Source organism: Cloeon dipterum, chromosome 1 (genome assembly GCF_949628265.1).
Source record: "Cloeon dipterum chromosome 1, ieCloDipt1.1, whole genome shotgun sequence".
In the NCBI taxonomy this organism is placed as follows: domain Eukaryota; kingdom Metazoa; phylum Arthropoda; class Insecta; order Ephemeroptera; family Baetidae; genus Cloeon; species Cloeon dipterum.
In genome coordinates, this window is record NC_088786.1 from 17,019,035 (window position 1) to 17,034,447 (window position 15,413).

The window sequence follows — 15,413 nt, forward strand, 5'->3', positions numbered from 1 at the left end:
GCCAAGGCCACGAGAACGGTTTCGCATTGGATTGCGGATATAAACCATTTCAAGTTGATTGTTTGTGATCAACCACATTTTTATTATACTTTGCAACAAATCACAGGAGGGACTTCGGTGTATATAATTTAACTTCGGAATGAATGTCTCACGTTCTCAACACAATAAAAGTAACACTGTCGCAGTGAGAAAACAATACAAATATAAATTAAAGCCATATAAAAGGCTTGACGCGGAAAACAATGAATGCACACAAATAATGCAAAAGTTGATTTTTTTCTATGTTAATTGTTGTGCAGAAGAAGAATCCCACTGAACACTTCTTTGTATTAGGTACAGTGTGTGTTTTAAGACTTAGCAGCTTTCTTCGGTACCACCTGCCAAGCAGTCTTTTCGAGACCTTGGACCTTTTTTATTGTCCTCTTGCCCCACAAAGACAGCCAAAGCACCCCCATCACCACACAAACAAAACTTTCAATATAAAAGCCGTCAATTTCAGTTTTGCACACACCTCCGCTGTCTTCACACTGCTGTAAAAAAAGAGTATTATCAAAATTAGAAGGCTACGAAAAAGAATTACTTTTGTTTAAGACATAATTATTCCAAGCAAAAGTTCAATAATCGAATAATCGAGGATTTTCAGGCACCAAATAATAATTGGTATATTTTTAATTATTTTATTTTAGGACTAATTTTGATTATATTGGGCCCATAAATGATTTTATGTAAATTTTTGTGACTTTTGAAAGTTGTGTTGATGGTTGAAACTGATTAGACACCCCTCAGATGATTTCTGGGGGGTGGTTTCTGGACTGTTCAAATCTTTAGTTGAAACAATAGCGTTCCTGGTGTCAATCCACAAGATTTCCCCCTTCAGAACCTTGCATTACAAGTTATTATAAGTTTATCTCAAACTCTTCAACAAGAAACAGTAAAATATGAAACAATTATGCAGTCTAGTCTGAGGGTTCTCAAAAACTAAATTTAAATTTAAAAAATAATAATTCTTCCAAAAAATTTAAATCATCAGATCATAAATCAATATATTTCTACGTTTCGTTAACTGTCTTTTTCATCCTAGGAAAGATTTCCAACATTTTTCCTGCACCTTAAATACAACAATAATTACCTTTTTAAGTTCTTTGCCGACGCAGCTCTCTCCAGCAAATGTGCCGTTTTGGCAGGTGCGCCACGTGAGTGAGTCGACGCCCCAGAGAGCGACAGTGGAGGGCCAGTTGCTGCCGAGGTTGGACAACGTGTTCAAAAGAGTCATGTACGTGCCCCCAACGGCAGGGTCGCTGACCTGTGCGAAGAAAGCCATCACAGCCACAAACATGCTGTACACAGTCACCTGGTGACACGCGTACACCAGCACCACGCCCACGTAGTAGTAAAAAGGTGCTGGACCGTCTTTTGTGAAGAACGGCGTTATCCACACCATGAACGCAGTCACCAGACCCATGATTAATCTGGAAATGCATTTTTATGTAAAAAATATCGTCCGAATTTTTGTTAGCTAGTATTGCATTTTTAACTTGATTTTGAGATTTTCAAGTTAATAACATTTGCCATTATTTTCAACAGATTAAAATTAGGAAATTGCATCAACTTTTGGATTTGTGTTTTTTTGCTCTTCAATATGAACTATGAAGTACTTACAGAGCCAATTTAAAGGAAATTTCCATCAAATTGAGAAAACACTGTATTTTTAAATCTAGTTTGAATTTCTTTTTCACTAAAATTGGCAAATTAAAATTTTCTACCAAATTCGCATCAAGGAAACGAAGGAAAAGTGGGAACATACCTGTAGGGAATGGCTTTGAGGTAAACATCCATCGGTCTTGGCCCAGCCGTGTACTTGCTTACAAGTAGGGGCAAAATCATTTGCAGAGGTACTAAAGGTACCGCTATGAGCGCCAACTTTTCCTGAGGCACGCCCCGCTCGACCAGCTTCAGACCTGTCACTGCGTCGCACGCGGCAAACCCGATCTGATTGTGAGTAGGAAATCAATGCACAAATTGGTTTAAAACTTGTGACCAACTACCCTGCAGGTGAGAAGAATGCAAATTGTTGTTCGAATGCTCGGCAGCTTGATAATGCTCCACAGCAGTTTGTACGACTCGACCAGGTCCATGTCGTGCTCTACCTCTCCATCCCTCTTCTTTTCAGTCTTGAAAATGGCGACAAATGTGGTAGTCACCAAGAACACAATGCCCCAATTGTATAAGAATCCTGGAAAAATTATTTTAAATTATTAATTAAGCAGTGATAAATAAATGGGTATTTCCATGAGATGTTTTAATTTTCATTACAGCTCTATTCTGCTTTTTTCTAGGTTGTTAGGGTGCTAAAAAGGTGTCCAAATAGACAAGTTTGCTGGAAAAGTGCAGTGCAGTTCCAGAAAATCAGGTTAAATTTGAAGAAACCAGCCTACTGGCGTTCACAACAATGAATAGCTGCTAGATTTTTTATGATGGTAGAAACTTGGTGCCAAAAGATGCCTTATTAAACAGCCTAAAACGTTTCAACTTCATAAACCAAATTTACAAATTTATGAGCAGTATTACGATTTATTTTACAGTCTCAAAAACGGATCATTTTCCGAAAATGATGCCCTAATTTGTATCACATCATGAGTAGAAATTTTCAGGGAAATACGAAGGATCAAAGGTTGAAAAGAGGGTATCGGGTGAGATTTTAGAAAATCAAAATTGCACTCTTGGTTGATTTTGACCTGTGGAACATGCTTGGAATCACTCCTCAAATCAGACAAGATTTGATCAGGTAAAAATCAAACCGTGGTATCTGGGTTGCCCTCAAGCGATCAATATCATTAAATTCCAATTGTATTTACGTATTGTGGTCTCTGTATAAGTTTGATTTGCAAAATTTGCACACCTTTGCAATGGCTATAGGTCTGTACTATTAACAATAATACATATATGTACATTTTGATCCATTAAGGGAGCTCAGGAAGCGGTCAGATGTTCCTAAAATCACTTTTCTGAGCACATCTTGGCAAAAGCTGCAGTTATTTTAATTTGAAAAATTACAGACGGTTTTGAATCTTACGTGGAAATTAAATTAAATTAATTAAATTCACCTGCTAACGTGACAATTCCATGCGGTTCTGGCTGCGATCTCAGGTATGAATTGCAGAAATCAGCAGATTCCAAGGCCATGAAGAGAACGTAGCCAAGGAGGTAGCCTGCGGTTTGTCCAACACTGTTGCACGTGGATGCGTGTCCCACGTTTGATCTAACAAGAGCAAAATAGCAAAATTGGATCAAGGTCGAATCATTTATTTGGGAAATGTTTGGCTGCATACCTCTTCAGCATTGTTAGTGCCCATCCGTCTACAGCTATGTCTTGGGTCGCAGCCAAGAAGTTGAGACAAAAGAAAACGGCAGTTATCAGAGGCACGTTTGGACTTCCTTCGCCTATCAAGAACAACACAGTTATCAACAGTTTTTAATTACCAGCACTAATTCCGTGAAAAGAACACACTTTTCAACAATTTTGACAAGCTTAAAAATTTAAAGAAATATAGCATTCCATTTTAAATTTTTCGCGGGCTGTATTACTTACTGGTTAATAAAAAATATAAATATTTATACTGTATATATATATATATATATATATATATATATTATTAAAATTGATTAAATAAATATTTATTCAAAAAATAAGAAGTATCGACGCACCTAGCAGAGAATCAACACAGGTGGAGAGGAAGAGCATGAAGAGGGCGAGCAGGTATTGGGTGGGAATGAGCCAAGACTTCCTGCGGCCAAAGCGGGCAACGAAGCGCGAGTCCACGATGGGCGCCCACAGCAGCTTGAGGCTGAAGGGCCAGTAGACGAAGCTGAACTCGGCCTGCTGCTTGTAGGACGCGCCCCTGTTCAGCAGGATCATGGGCACGGCGGCTGTCAGGCCTAAGGGAATACCCTGAAGCAGGTAGAGCAGGAATAAAAGGGCGATGTTGCCAGTATCGCTGCGCGCCTCCTCAGGGTCCGAGGGGGGAAGCAGGGGCTCCGAGGACACGTGCCGCTCATCGTCCCACTTGCCGCGGCGACGGGTGCCCATCTCAACGTCTGGGTCGTCGTCCTGAAATAGAAAACAAGTGAATTCAAATGAAAAATGAATTAATTTTCAATATCGAATTTGAAATACGGTTTTTGCTCAGTTTACATGAAATTTGGATCATATTACACTGTTTGATGAGACAAGTTGATCAGTGGGTCGGTTTTGACATTCAGAGGACAACTTGAATTTTGAATTACTTTTTAAAAATCTTTGAAAGTTGATGAAATGTCCTATTTTGTACAATGTTGACTGAAATTTTCTTGAAGTCATTTAATTCCAAAAAGGTTTATTCAAAATCTGAAAATGAAGTAAATTTTAATTTTTAAAAAGTTTCCAATGACCTAAAAATGGAGTTATGTATAACTAATTTTGTAGTCAGCTCAGAAAATTTGGAAATATGCATCGTACCATTAATGAGCCCTTTCCAATTTTCTTAGAAATATTTGAAATTTAGAAAAACAAGGAATCGCACAATCGTCAAGACAATACATAATTGACTTCAAAATATGTACTCCATTTTAAATCAATTTCCGTGTTAGTTCATAAAACGATGACAAGTTCCGTCCACTGCTCTTGAATTTGAGACACGCACCTTGAGGCTGATGAGTGCTTTCGAGGCTGATTTCTGAAATAGCAGGCTTTCCTTCTTCGCCGGCACCGCGAAGGTAGCAAAAGCTGCCACTGAAAATAATAAAACACGTCACACTTTAAGAAGCGAGTTGGAATGTTTTGATTCGGCTAGGCTTATCACCCCCACCCCGATCGCGATTTTTTAGATTTATTTTTTATCTCACCCCTTACCTTTTAGATTAGAGCCAGTTCATGACTAGCTCTGATAAATCATCCGCATTTTGCTAGAATTATTATTTGATGTTGCGCTAGGACAGTCCAGCTGGTTTTGTATTTTCACAGAGCGAAGAACTGAAAAAGAGGCGTTCCTCTGCTTTCTCCACGTGGAGGTGCGCATGATCGGTGGCTGCGTAGGTGGTATGCAACTTGCAGCGCAGGAAGCTGTTGACGGTTGCATAATGATATTTTCTGCAGGCGTTTGATATATAATAGAATGTTAATTTTTGCTCGCAACAATTGAAATAGCCAGAAATAAGCTGGATTTTATGAAAACTATCTAAGCTAAATTTTTTGAAACCTTGCTACAATAATAGCTCCTACCCATTTCGGACGCCATTTTCCCAGAACAATCACGAATCACGAAATTTTGCAAAAGTATGAAATAATAATAATTTTTATTTGTCTTTTGGCATGTACATAATTGAACACAATTCGTACATCATTCGATTCCTCTCGCTGAGAAAAGAAATAATTGAATAAGAGGGATTTCTGTGTGTCAAAATTTGCAGGATTCGTTTGCAATAAGAAATTCAGGCTCGTAAAATATTTTTGTTCATCAGAACATATTATAATTTAAAATTAATTATTTGTATCATATAACAGCACCGACCGAAAAAGGGGGAAGGGGAATCGCATCAAGAGCTCCATTCGCTGGACCATTTTTATTGGATGGAATTGAATATCGAGGTGGCATGGCTGGCTAGCAGTCGCTCCGCAGGATGACAAAAACAACTGCAAAACGAGTATTCCTTTGTGTCACCATCTACTTATTAGCACATTTCGAATTCACCTTGCCCTTTTCCGAAATTTCACAAACTATAACCCGCTTCCCCAATAATCCATCAATTCGCCGAAGGCATCGTGCCCAAAAACAAAGGAGGAGAGTGCAGCTACCATCTAACTTTTGCAGCGACATTAAGTTCGAGGTGCGCTTGCTTGAGTTTTTAATCAAAATTTCAAAAAAATGTTAACATAAAGAATGTGTTTCGATGCTGCGAGTTGCCGACAATATTGCCCGCAAACGATTTTACAATTTGTAGGCAGGAAAATGAAGCTTGGTTCCAGCCACCTAGAAAACGGCCAAGACAACAAGCTGTCAAGTGTAATGATTTTTAAATAAAATAAAATAAACCATTAAAATAATTGATCCATCGCAGTCTCGCCACGGGACAACCCTTTGCTTAAGATTGTAATGATTTATGATATTTTTTATACTGAAAAAACATGTGAATTAATTAATAACAAATAGTGCATGTCTAACTGCGTCTTCCAGCGAAATGGATTTGTATTTGTCTCATAGAGAAATTGAATTACAGCTTACATTTTTGTATTTAGATATTGAGCAGTGGAGAACTGAATATGACTAGCATTTTGGAGACTTTTGTAAGAAACCAAACTAGTGAGGATTGGAAAAATGTAATTGCAGCAGGCGTGGAAAAGTGCTATGCTCAAATGAACAGTAAGCTTTTAACTGAGTGTTTTGGTATAGACTGATTCAAATAAAAACTTTAGATGCGACAAAGTATTTAAAAATAGATCCTTGCAGGATCGAAAACCATATGTTTCTGACCTGCATTAGACAGTATTTGAGTGTCGTACGTTTAAAATTGTTTTTTTTATTAATAGCCTCTAACATTTAAATATTTAGAATTGCAGCAAGGATGCGTCGGCTGGAGCCACAATCTGTAACTTGTACTTTATTTGTTTTCAATTTCTTTGCTAAGATTCGCACACACATTCATAGATCCAACCTGCGAATTCAACATGAAAATTCTAGAAACTTGTGATCCATTTATCAGGGACCCTCGCATCGATCTTTATCCTCCGATGCGCCAGCGGAAAATGCGAACCTCTACTTCACCTGTGTATTATTATTATTACAATTCTTACTAATTAATTTTGTAAATAAAATAAAATTGACCTGTACAAAATAAAAATATAACTTTTCACTATATAATCTACAGACTTGCAAATTTATAACTTTTAAGTAAAATATTTATCCTTAAAATAAAAAAGCAGATTTGGCTGAAAAAAAGGCATCAGTCGCGATTTATCAGCAAGCGAAAATTCGAAATTGATGTCGAGGAGAATCAGTTCGGCCATGCAGGAAACCTGTGTGAGTTGGAGGCAGGAAGCCACGAGCAGCGGCAGAAAGCGTCCAACATGGCAGGCAAAATAACGTTTCTCGCTCTGCTTACCATTTTCACAGTAGTGAGTATTTATTTAAATGTATTGTTCCAAAATAAATTGTAGCACCTTTTATACTTATTTTGTAAAAGAAATCAATAAATAGCCACTTTTAAATTGTTCAGGCGTTTGGTGCTAATGACGATAAATTCGCGAACAGCACTGAACCATGCAGCTCCAATGTGTACGATGTGAGTTATATAATTAATTGATTATCTCAATTAATTAAAACAAAATGATACATTTTAAAGGGGCTCGAAATGTGCTGCGGCATGCCGAAACTTTTCTCGAATGACGTTTTTAAGACTTGCTTGACATCGCAAGTGTCCAAGATGCAGCAGCACGCCGCGCGCTCTGCGAAAAGAAAGAAAAATAGACGCACAAGATCTTCAGGCAACAAAAGTCAAACTGGTAGAAGTGGAGCAATAATCATGCGACGCACAGCGGGACCTTTGGGGGGCCCAATGGTGAGTGCTATAAAATTTCTGACGTGATATGAGTGCAATAGAGTAATTTTGCAGTGCATTCTCCAATGCGTGTTTGAAAAAGAGGGCTTGGTAAAGAATTTAGCTTTATATTTGTTAAAGCTATTCACTAATTAATAAATTTAGCTAAATAAGGACAAAAGTATTAATTTGGAAGCGATGGTGAAGTTGTTCAGCGCAGCTTCAGATGAAAGCTGGGTTGATTTGGTGAAAAACGTTACTGGAAACTGCTACAGTGAACTCCAAAGTATCTGATCTATTTGAGATTTTATTTCCTTGTCATTTTTTGAATTTCCAGGATCTAATTACTCCGCCCTACCCAACGTCACCGGTGGAGAACCTTCTTGCAAAGCCAACTGCGCCATGATACTATCTTGCATTCGCCGCCAGCTTACTTTGGTATAATTATTTTTCATAATGGCTCAATAGGGACGAGTAAAATCTGTTTAATTTAAACAGCGTTGCCCTGAGAACATGCTGAACATAAAAGGTCATCTCGTAAATTAATTTATCAAAATTTTTAAAATAAATTTCTCCATAAGTAGATAAGAAATGTCCTGCAAAAATCGAGGCATTGAAGAAGTGTGATCCGTTTGCTATTCCAACTCCCGCCGAGCTGATAGACGGAAAGGTGGTGGCCTCAATCAATGAGGCCGTGGAGAAGAAGAAATCTTCCAAGAACAACAAAAGGCAAAAAGGAAATAAATATTAATGAAAACTGTACTTTATTGGGCTAATTTCATGCAATAAATTCACTGATTTGACCTGAAAAATTATGATTTTAATTTTAAAAGAACAATTTTCATGCGCATGTTGAAGGCAGCGCAATATATTTTTCGTGGAAATTGAAACTGGCCTTATTCGAAACAGGATATTCCTCCATATTTCTGTCCTTGAGCTGGAAACAAACGTCACACGCAGGAAATTTCCACGCAGAACAGTATTGGTCAGCGACGCGATGCGGTGCCTCTTGATGCTGGTGATTTTTGCTTTATGCTCTCTGGTAGAATATTTTTACAAAATGTAATTCAACTTATAAAATGCAAAAACTTTTCAAAACGACAGGCATTTGCTAAGAAGGGCGATAAAGCCAAAATGAAAGTGGACAGGTACGCAGGCTCAACTAGGCCATGCAACCCGAGGGTGTTTGCGGTGAGCACGCGTTTTTTTTGTATTATTGCTGAAGCGTCCACATATTTCTGCTTCTAGACTCTAGACAGTGCTTGTTCAATGCCAAAATTCATGCCGGTGGCTACGATTGAAGAGTGTTTTGGCAAAAATGCTTCTAAGGAGGCTATCAAGAAAGCAGCTTTCTCGGCCAATCGGAAAAATAAAGGCAAGGATAATCCTGGAAACGAGAACCCTATCAACAGTTGAGGAAATTTACAGCTGGATTAAAAAATGATGCTAACCGATTTTATTTTTGTTTCAAAGGTATCAAACCAGGTCGTCGTGAATTCGGTCCAGAAGGAGGCCCCATGGTGAGTTGTATCCATCGAACCGGAAGCTATCTATCACGATGGCAGCCAATAAAATCCAATTTCTAGAATTTTAATTTTCTAGTGCTTCGTCAAATGCGTTTTTGAAAAAGAGAAATTGGTGAGTTGCAGTTTTTTTTAAATATGTAAAAAAATAAACTCGGATTGTAGTGTGACGCAAAGGGCGTTGTGGACATAAATGCCGTGAAGCAGAAGTTCTCAGCAAACTCGAATGACACCTGGAAAAGTACTGTCGAGAAGTCCGTGGATACTTGCTGGGCTGATTTTCAAAGTGAGGCACTGAATTATATTGTTAAGACTTCATTTTCGAGAAAAATTTTAAGATGTGAATTTCTCAAACTCCTCAACTGTACCAAATGAAGCGAAGAACTGTAAAGGTGACGCAGCCATGCTTACTGCTTGCGTGCGCAGAGCCCTTTTCATGGTTAGAATTATTGAAATATTGTTAATTTGGATTTTCATCACAATAATTTTTTTATAGGATTGCAAGAACATCATAGACAGTAAGTAAATATTTTTTCTGATCGATGAACTCACATTTCTTCTTGCGTAGAAAATAAATACGAGAAGAAGCGAAGCAAGGTTGAGAAATGCGATCCTTTCTCCATTCCCCCTCCAAGGTACAATGCTACCGAAGCGCGAAAAAGCAAGCGCAATATGGGAAAGGGAAATAAAATCGCCAAAGACCCCAAGACCCAGGGTTGATTGTGTATTTTTGGAATTGATGGTGTAGGTTTTGAATAAATTGGTTGAATTTAATTGCATTTTAATTGGTGCAAGCTACAAAAAACTATTGTGTTTTACTTGAACTCTTTTGCAACACAAAAAAAAAATTGGCGTCGATAAAAACACACTACATAATAGATTAATAAAAAATATATTAGGACGTATCAATTGCTGTGAATTTATGATTTTCACAATTATTATATAGATATTGTTTTATTGAGAGAAAATAATCAGTTTTTGGTGGGTTCCAAGACAATTTTAAAGGCCATAAAACCCTTAGCATAAAATTTTTCCAGAAAAGGATATTTTGTCGTTTTAATTAACTTAATTAATGATTTCTGGCGTATATATTGGCTTAAGAATAATCTTTGACAGTGTATTTACCATTACCGTGTTCAGGATACATGAGAAAAGGCAAAATTCCTACCCGAATTAGCAAAATGGAACAGACAAAATATTCTTCACCAAATCTTATTGAGTTCCCTGGAAGTATTTTGAAATATCTCTTATTTTGGCACGCAATTAAAATCCATAAATTTTCTGACCATTTCAATTCCGTCCAGTACACAACATTTTTATTTCAGTTTATTCCGTTGATCCAGAATGTTAAATCAAAATGGAATGAATAAATTTCACAAATTAATTTGTTTTTTATTTAATCTGAGATAATACAGAAAATAATAAATTTTAGGTGAATAAAACTCAGCAAACAGGGGTTGCTTCATGTCAAAACTTCGCAGGAGAATGAAATTTATGCTCTTAATTTCAAATGTGAGTTTCGTCCCCAATTCGCATTTGATACAGAGATGTGCACGCTGTTGCCATCAAACACGCGACTGACGTTGCTTCCGCTCAACCGCTGAGTCACAAACTCGTTGGAAAAGCAGTTGGCAACAGCAGAATGCTGAAACTAATTGCGTTTTACTTTCTCTTCGTGGGTATTGTTCAGGTTTAGAAAATTTACTAAATGATATTTTGAGGGTTTAAATTTGTGATAATTATAATTTACAGGCGCACAGGCATCGTGGCGGAGGGGGCAGAGGGAGATATCGAAACGATCCACTCGTGTGCAATAAACATTACCTCATGGTTCCCCTATCCAGATCACTTGAATAAAACTATTTAAAACAACTCATTTATTAACAGAATGCAGCACTTTGCGTCACTGTGCCAGAATTATTCAGCGCAGATTTGTTTGACCAGTGCAATAACGAGCTTGTTGCCAGTGCTTCAACCGCGACGCAAAGGCTTTCTCGGCGCCGAGGCCGAAGTGCGCACAGGGGCGGGAGGAATGGCAGATTTGGAAAATGGTCCCGAAACTGGAATGGCAGAAGCCGATGCCATGACCGCTATGTATATGTTGATTTTTAGCGTAACTATGTATTGACAGTTATTTTACTTGAACAGTGTGCTGGTCAATGTGTCATGAACAAGACAAATAACGTGAGTTTTAAAATTAAATTTTTGACAGACAGTTTTTTAAAACTATAATGAACCCAGCTCCTAAGCAACGGCTCGGTCGATATAAATGCGCTTTTGACTAACTTCGAAAACAAAACAACTGACGCCTGGAAACAAATTGTTTCGCAAGCCATCAATGATTGCTGGAAAAGTGAGCCAGTTTTGTGTGCATTAGAAAAATTACTCACAGCAAACATTAAAAGACATCAGCTCCAAATTGACTACACTAGACGCCCAACCTGGCCCAAAAGGCGTTAGCAAATGCAGTAAAGGATCTATGCTCACGATCATTTGCATTCAGAGATATCTATTTTTGGCGAGACAAAATTTATAATTGAATGTTATTTGCTAATAAAATCATGATATCCGCAGAACACACCTGAGGACCAAAAAGTCAACTTGGTTCCTAGCGGTCAGGACAATTGCACAGTCCGGGATAATCAGCTGTCCAATTGTGATCCATTATACCTGCCTACACAGAGCGGTGGACGCGGTGGAGGGCGAGGTTGGAACACGCAGCAGGGGATAAATAATGGTGGCAACTTTAATGAATTTGCTGATGAAGGAAACCCGGCAGATGTAGACATTATTGACATGTAACAGAGCTGTGTGTATTTTCTGTTTGCGTTTGAATTTTTATCGTGTGTAAAAAATGTGGAGTTTATGGACGTGCAATTTTTATGCCTAAAAAAATGTTATGCATGGGAATGAATTCACAATTTCCCAGGTTAATTGACGTTTAAATTTTTGAGAACAGCAGCTCCAAAGTTAGCATGCTGATCAATCAGTGAGCACTCTGTCTCCCTATTATAAAATCACGGTTTATTTCACGATTAGAGAATAATTGTTCCTCGAAATTCGCACGCCGTCGGATAGATTGCGACGAGAGGAAATCGGAAAAGGAGCAAAAAATATGGAAAACTCGTTAAATGGATCATTAAATTTGGTAAAACCTTATTTTTTCTTGGTCCTCTGATTTGATTCTATATGTAGCAATTTTATCAACTGCTAATAAATAAAAGGTCTATTTTTACTGCTTTTAGAAAAAAAAATTTATTTCTTGCTCACATTAATTTTAATACAATTGAAATTTATTTCTTGGCTGCCGCTAGCCAGTCTCCAATAATTTGGATTACGCGATTTCTAGCATTAATAAGGTCGGCAGAGTCGGTCGAGCTGGGAGATCCAATGTCTCTGCAGTGGGAATGTCCTGAAAATTTCCAGATTAGTTGCATTGATCAAAGTTCAAGATAAAACAATTTTTATACCGGCAATCAAGATAACGGGCGATTCAGGGCTCAGATCAGTTTCACGTCCCAGGGCGTGCCAGGGATCAAGACTGCCGTGGGTGTAGAGCACCCTGGTCACGTCAGGATTGAGTCCTCCGTATTCAAGGTTGGTGCGATCAACGCCAGCCTGAGAAACATCCTGCGTGAACCTGAAACAGGAATTACAAATTTTATCTTTTTCCTTTATAATGCAGTTTGAAAATGACAATAAAGTTATAGCAAAAATTGGATCTTACTGGGGTCCAAAGACTTCGGTATTGAACAGGATGGAGAAAGACAAGGGAACGTTTTGTCCAAAAGGCTGATCTGGTGACGAAAGGCTTTGGTAGTAGCCAAATTCGGTAGCAGTCTGGTAGACCCACTGGCGGGCTAATTGATTGTTTTAAAGAGTGATATTTTGGTTCGGTAACTAATACTTACTAATGTCATCGGAGAACGCAATATTGGTGCGGTAGTACTCAAACATGTTGGCAGCTACAATGTCTACCTGGAATCCTCCAAAGTAGTCCCTGAATAACTGGGCAACTGTTTCCAATGGAGTGCTCTGGCCTGCAATCAACGTCTGGCAAATCTGGGCCAAATTATCGCCGCGGGCGTACTGCACTTCTCCAGCAAACACGTACGACACGTATGAGCGCAGGTTCATCACGTCATTCTCGTTGGCAAGGTCAATAGGCGTGTACAGACTATAAAGTTTTTTAAAATTATTAAACGAAATGTCACAGGTTGGAGGAAAAATTGGTATGAGATGCTAAGTAAACTCTAAGAAATTCACCCCGAAAATCAGTCTTTACTAGTTGCGTCATACAAATATTTCGACAAAATATTCCTTTTTATGGGATATACGGGATAATTTAGAAAAACTATGATACCTCAGTATCTCATCTCCCCGTGGTGCAATTAAGAAAATAAAGTTTGCTTTATGGATTCCTCTCGCCAAGCTCGAACATACTATATTATCACCAAGTTTAATGTCGTAGGATAAGATAAAATATTTCTCGTTTTCGAATTGAAATTTGGGAATTCGGGAGTAATTTTCGAATTTAGAAAACATATGCTTAAAGGATTCCTATGACATGTGTGCAAATTCCAGAGTTTTGTTCTCTTTTTGTTTCTGAGTAATTGCCTTCAAAACTCGATTTTTTCGCCCTGTCATGTCAACTCCAAATTTTGAGTTTAAACGATTAGAATTACGAAAACTGAATGCCTTTAGACCCCTCTCAACCTGCCCTAACCAGCTGAAGAGCTTAGAAGCCAATTATTCTAAAGAGGCCGCGATAATTTAAGTACTTGAAAAGCTGAGTGATCTGTGCAACGTCTCCGTTAGCGATGAGCACGTCGAGCTCGTCAGTAGACTGCTGGATGACGGCGGGACAGGCTGGGTCTGTTGCTAAAAGGGCCTCGTTGACCACCTCCATGTACTCAGGGAAGTCGAGCTGCGCCAGAATTGGGGCGCTGGATGCGTAGGCTGCGAAGAAGATGTGCGGGTAGCGAGCGCGAGCCCAAGCTGCCATGTTGGCGGAGTAAGAGCCGCCGACAACGATCCAGGGGCCGTCGAGACCAAGGCTTGCCTTCATGTCCAGGGCGAAGGTGGCGGCGTCCTCAAGGGCCTGATCCACGCTCAGGTACTTCAGATTGTCACTGCTCGTGTCTCTGAATAACAAAAATAAAGCTTGTTTTTGTGAAAAGTATTTCAGAAAAAATAAAAACGCTACTACCAAGCCGTTAAATTTCTGCATGCGATTTCCCAGAGCAAGTTACTGTTGGAAAATTTTGAAAAAATTAAGGGATTTCGAAAAATTATGAAAGTTGCTCATCATTCGTTTCGTCTTGCTGCGAGATTATAAAAATGTTAAAAGTTAATTGAAATGAGACCATTTTTCAAGATATGGCGGTATGAGATTTCTTCACATTTACATTTTAAAATTACAGAGGTGAGCATCTAGCACACCATAAATATTCTTTTGGCATTATCAATATGTTATATTTTATTAAACAACATCGAATAGGGGCGAAAAAATCATAATTTTCGGATTAAAAAGGTATAAGCTCCACTCGTAAGAAGTAATAATGCTTACGGGACAGGTCTGCTCTGGCCATAATATCTGTGTTCGAGGTCGATGGTGAAGCCATTGTGTGCGGCTGCCAGCTCACCCACAAAGGTGAATTCTACCTCTCCAGCGCTAGCTTCCCATTCACCGGCCAAGTACAAGAAAATCGGTGAGCCAGGAACGTAGGTCGCGGTTGAGATGAAGTAACGCTGTTTTAGTTGCGTAACGAGTATTAATTTTTTTATTCAATATAAATTTAAATTTCCTTACCTGTTGCCAAGTATCAGTATTCAATGCGTCGAAGTGGTCCAGCTTTTGGGTATACCACATGGTGTTGTGGGCCTTGGCGGCTCCGAATTCTGTCGGTGGTGGAGGAACACCTCGGCGAATGATCTGGTATGGGTTCACGACCTTTGTCGTGGGAAGCGAGGCGGCCAGGGCTGCGGCCAGCACGCCGAGAAGGACAACTGCTACGCGGGCCATTTTTCGGTAGAGTGTGAGTTGGGAACAGTGCGATCCGAACTTTATGTTGATCGATTATCTCTACTTAAGCTATGATCAATCAGTAGCAATGTCAATTTCAAGGACTTATAGCATTTAGTAAAAAACATTAGCTTTGCAATAATCACACTTACCAATTGGCAAACTTAGCCACTGCTGGTTTTTTTGATAAAGGAATGTGATTAATGGATTATATATTGCGTGATTAAGTTGTGGACAGAGTGTTTAGGATTATCGCCAAAAAATAAACTTATCAGAATCAATGGTACGCGTGATAA

The 15,413-nt window shown here is 38.7% G+C and overlaps 6 protein-coding genes across 7 annotated transcripts; 4 read left to right on the forward strand and 2 right to left on the reverse strand.

Annotated features, from left to right (window-relative positions):
• Positions 1-54: 54 nt before the first annotated feature.
• Positions 55-5,044, reverse strand: LOC135948200 (acetyl-coenzyme A transporter 1). 2 transcript variants are annotated; one of them, XM_065497339.1, is made up of 9 exons: positions 4,889-5,044; positions 4,680-4,768; positions 3,706-4,108; positions 3,330-3,441; positions 3,105-3,259; positions 2,046-2,233; positions 1,805-1,989; positions 1,130-1,469; positions 55-530 (listed from the first exon to the last, which is right to left on the reverse strand). In XM_065497339.1, exons 3-9 carry the CDS (start codon positions 4,085-4,087, stop codon positions 348-350), a joined length of 1,545 nt encoding a protein of 514 aa, XP_065353411.1. In that variant the 5' UTR covers positions 4,088-4,108; positions 4,680-4,768; positions 4,889-5,044; the 3' UTR covers positions 55-347. The 2 variants fall into 2 exon arrangements, with proteins under 2 accessions (XP_065353411.1, XP_065353412.1); XM_065497340.1 differs by lacking the exon at positions 4,889-5,044 and having other exon boundaries at positions 4,680-4,786.
• Positions 5,045-5,561: 517 nt separating this feature from the next.
• On the forward strand, positions 5,562-6,880 carry LOC135948009 (uncharacterized). Its single transcript, XM_065497044.1, has 8 exons — positions 5,562-5,862; positions 5,915-6,038; positions 6,094-6,125; positions 6,186-6,221; positions 6,272-6,395; positions 6,449-6,531; positions 6,585-6,621; positions 6,681-6,880. The coding sequence occupies exons 1-8, from the start codon at positions 5,656-5,658 to the stop codon at positions 6,827-6,829; spliced, it is 792 nt and encodes a 263-aa protein (XP_065353116.1). The 5' UTR covers positions 5,562-5,655; the 3' UTR covers positions 6,830-6,880.
• Positions 6,881-6,992: 112 nt separating this feature from the next.
• LOC135946596 (uncharacterized) lies at positions 6,993-8,375 on the forward strand. The gene is made up of 8 exons (XM_065494887.1): positions 6,993-7,147; positions 7,249-7,314; positions 7,375-7,590; positions 7,645-7,680; positions 7,735-7,855; positions 7,907-8,007; positions 8,068-8,098; positions 8,154-8,375. The coding sequence occupies exons 1-8, from the start codon at positions 7,100-7,102 to the stop codon at positions 8,318-8,320; spliced, it is 786 nt and encodes a 261-aa protein (XP_065350959.1). The 5' UTR covers positions 6,993-7,099; the 3' UTR covers positions 8,321-8,375.
• Positions 8,376-8,497: 122 nt separating this feature from the next.
• LOC135944663 (uncharacterized) lies at positions 8,498-9,897 on the forward strand. Its single transcript, XM_065491764.1, has 9 exons — positions 8,498-8,611; positions 8,674-8,760; positions 8,818-8,980; positions 9,043-9,089; positions 9,172-9,207; positions 9,258-9,378; positions 9,431-9,531; positions 9,589-9,610; positions 9,661-9,897. The coding sequence occupies exons 1-9, from the start codon at positions 8,567-8,569 to the stop codon at positions 9,810-9,812; spliced, it is 774 nt and encodes a 257-aa protein (XP_065347836.1). The 5' UTR covers positions 8,498-8,566; the 3' UTR covers positions 9,813-9,897.
• Positions 9,898-10,628: 731 nt separating this feature from the next.
• Positions 10,629-12,332, forward strand: LOC135948472 (uncharacterized). Its single transcript, XM_065497768.1, has 7 exons — positions 10,629-10,782; positions 10,845-10,922; positions 10,980-11,186; positions 11,241-11,276; positions 11,334-11,445; positions 11,498-11,610; positions 11,667-12,332. The coding sequence occupies exons 1-7, from the start codon at positions 10,735-10,737 to the stop codon at positions 11,892-11,894; spliced, it is 822 nt and encodes a 273-aa protein (XP_065353840.1). The 5' UTR covers positions 10,629-10,734; the 3' UTR covers positions 11,895-12,332.
• Positions 12,310-15,147, reverse strand: LOC135948471 (putative serine protease K12H4.7). Its single transcript, XM_065497767.1, has 7 exons — positions 14,905-15,147; positions 14,662-14,843; positions 13,874-14,236; positions 13,004-13,269; positions 12,820-12,952; positions 12,563-12,732; positions 12,310-12,504 (listed from the first exon to the last, which is right to left on the reverse strand). Exons 1-7 carry the CDS (start codon positions 15,115-15,117, stop codon positions 12,386-12,388), a joined length of 1,446 nt encoding a protein of 481 aa, XP_065353839.1. The 5' UTR covers positions 15,118-15,147; the 3' UTR covers positions 12,310-12,385.
• Positions 15,148-15,413: the final 266 nt, after the last annotated feature.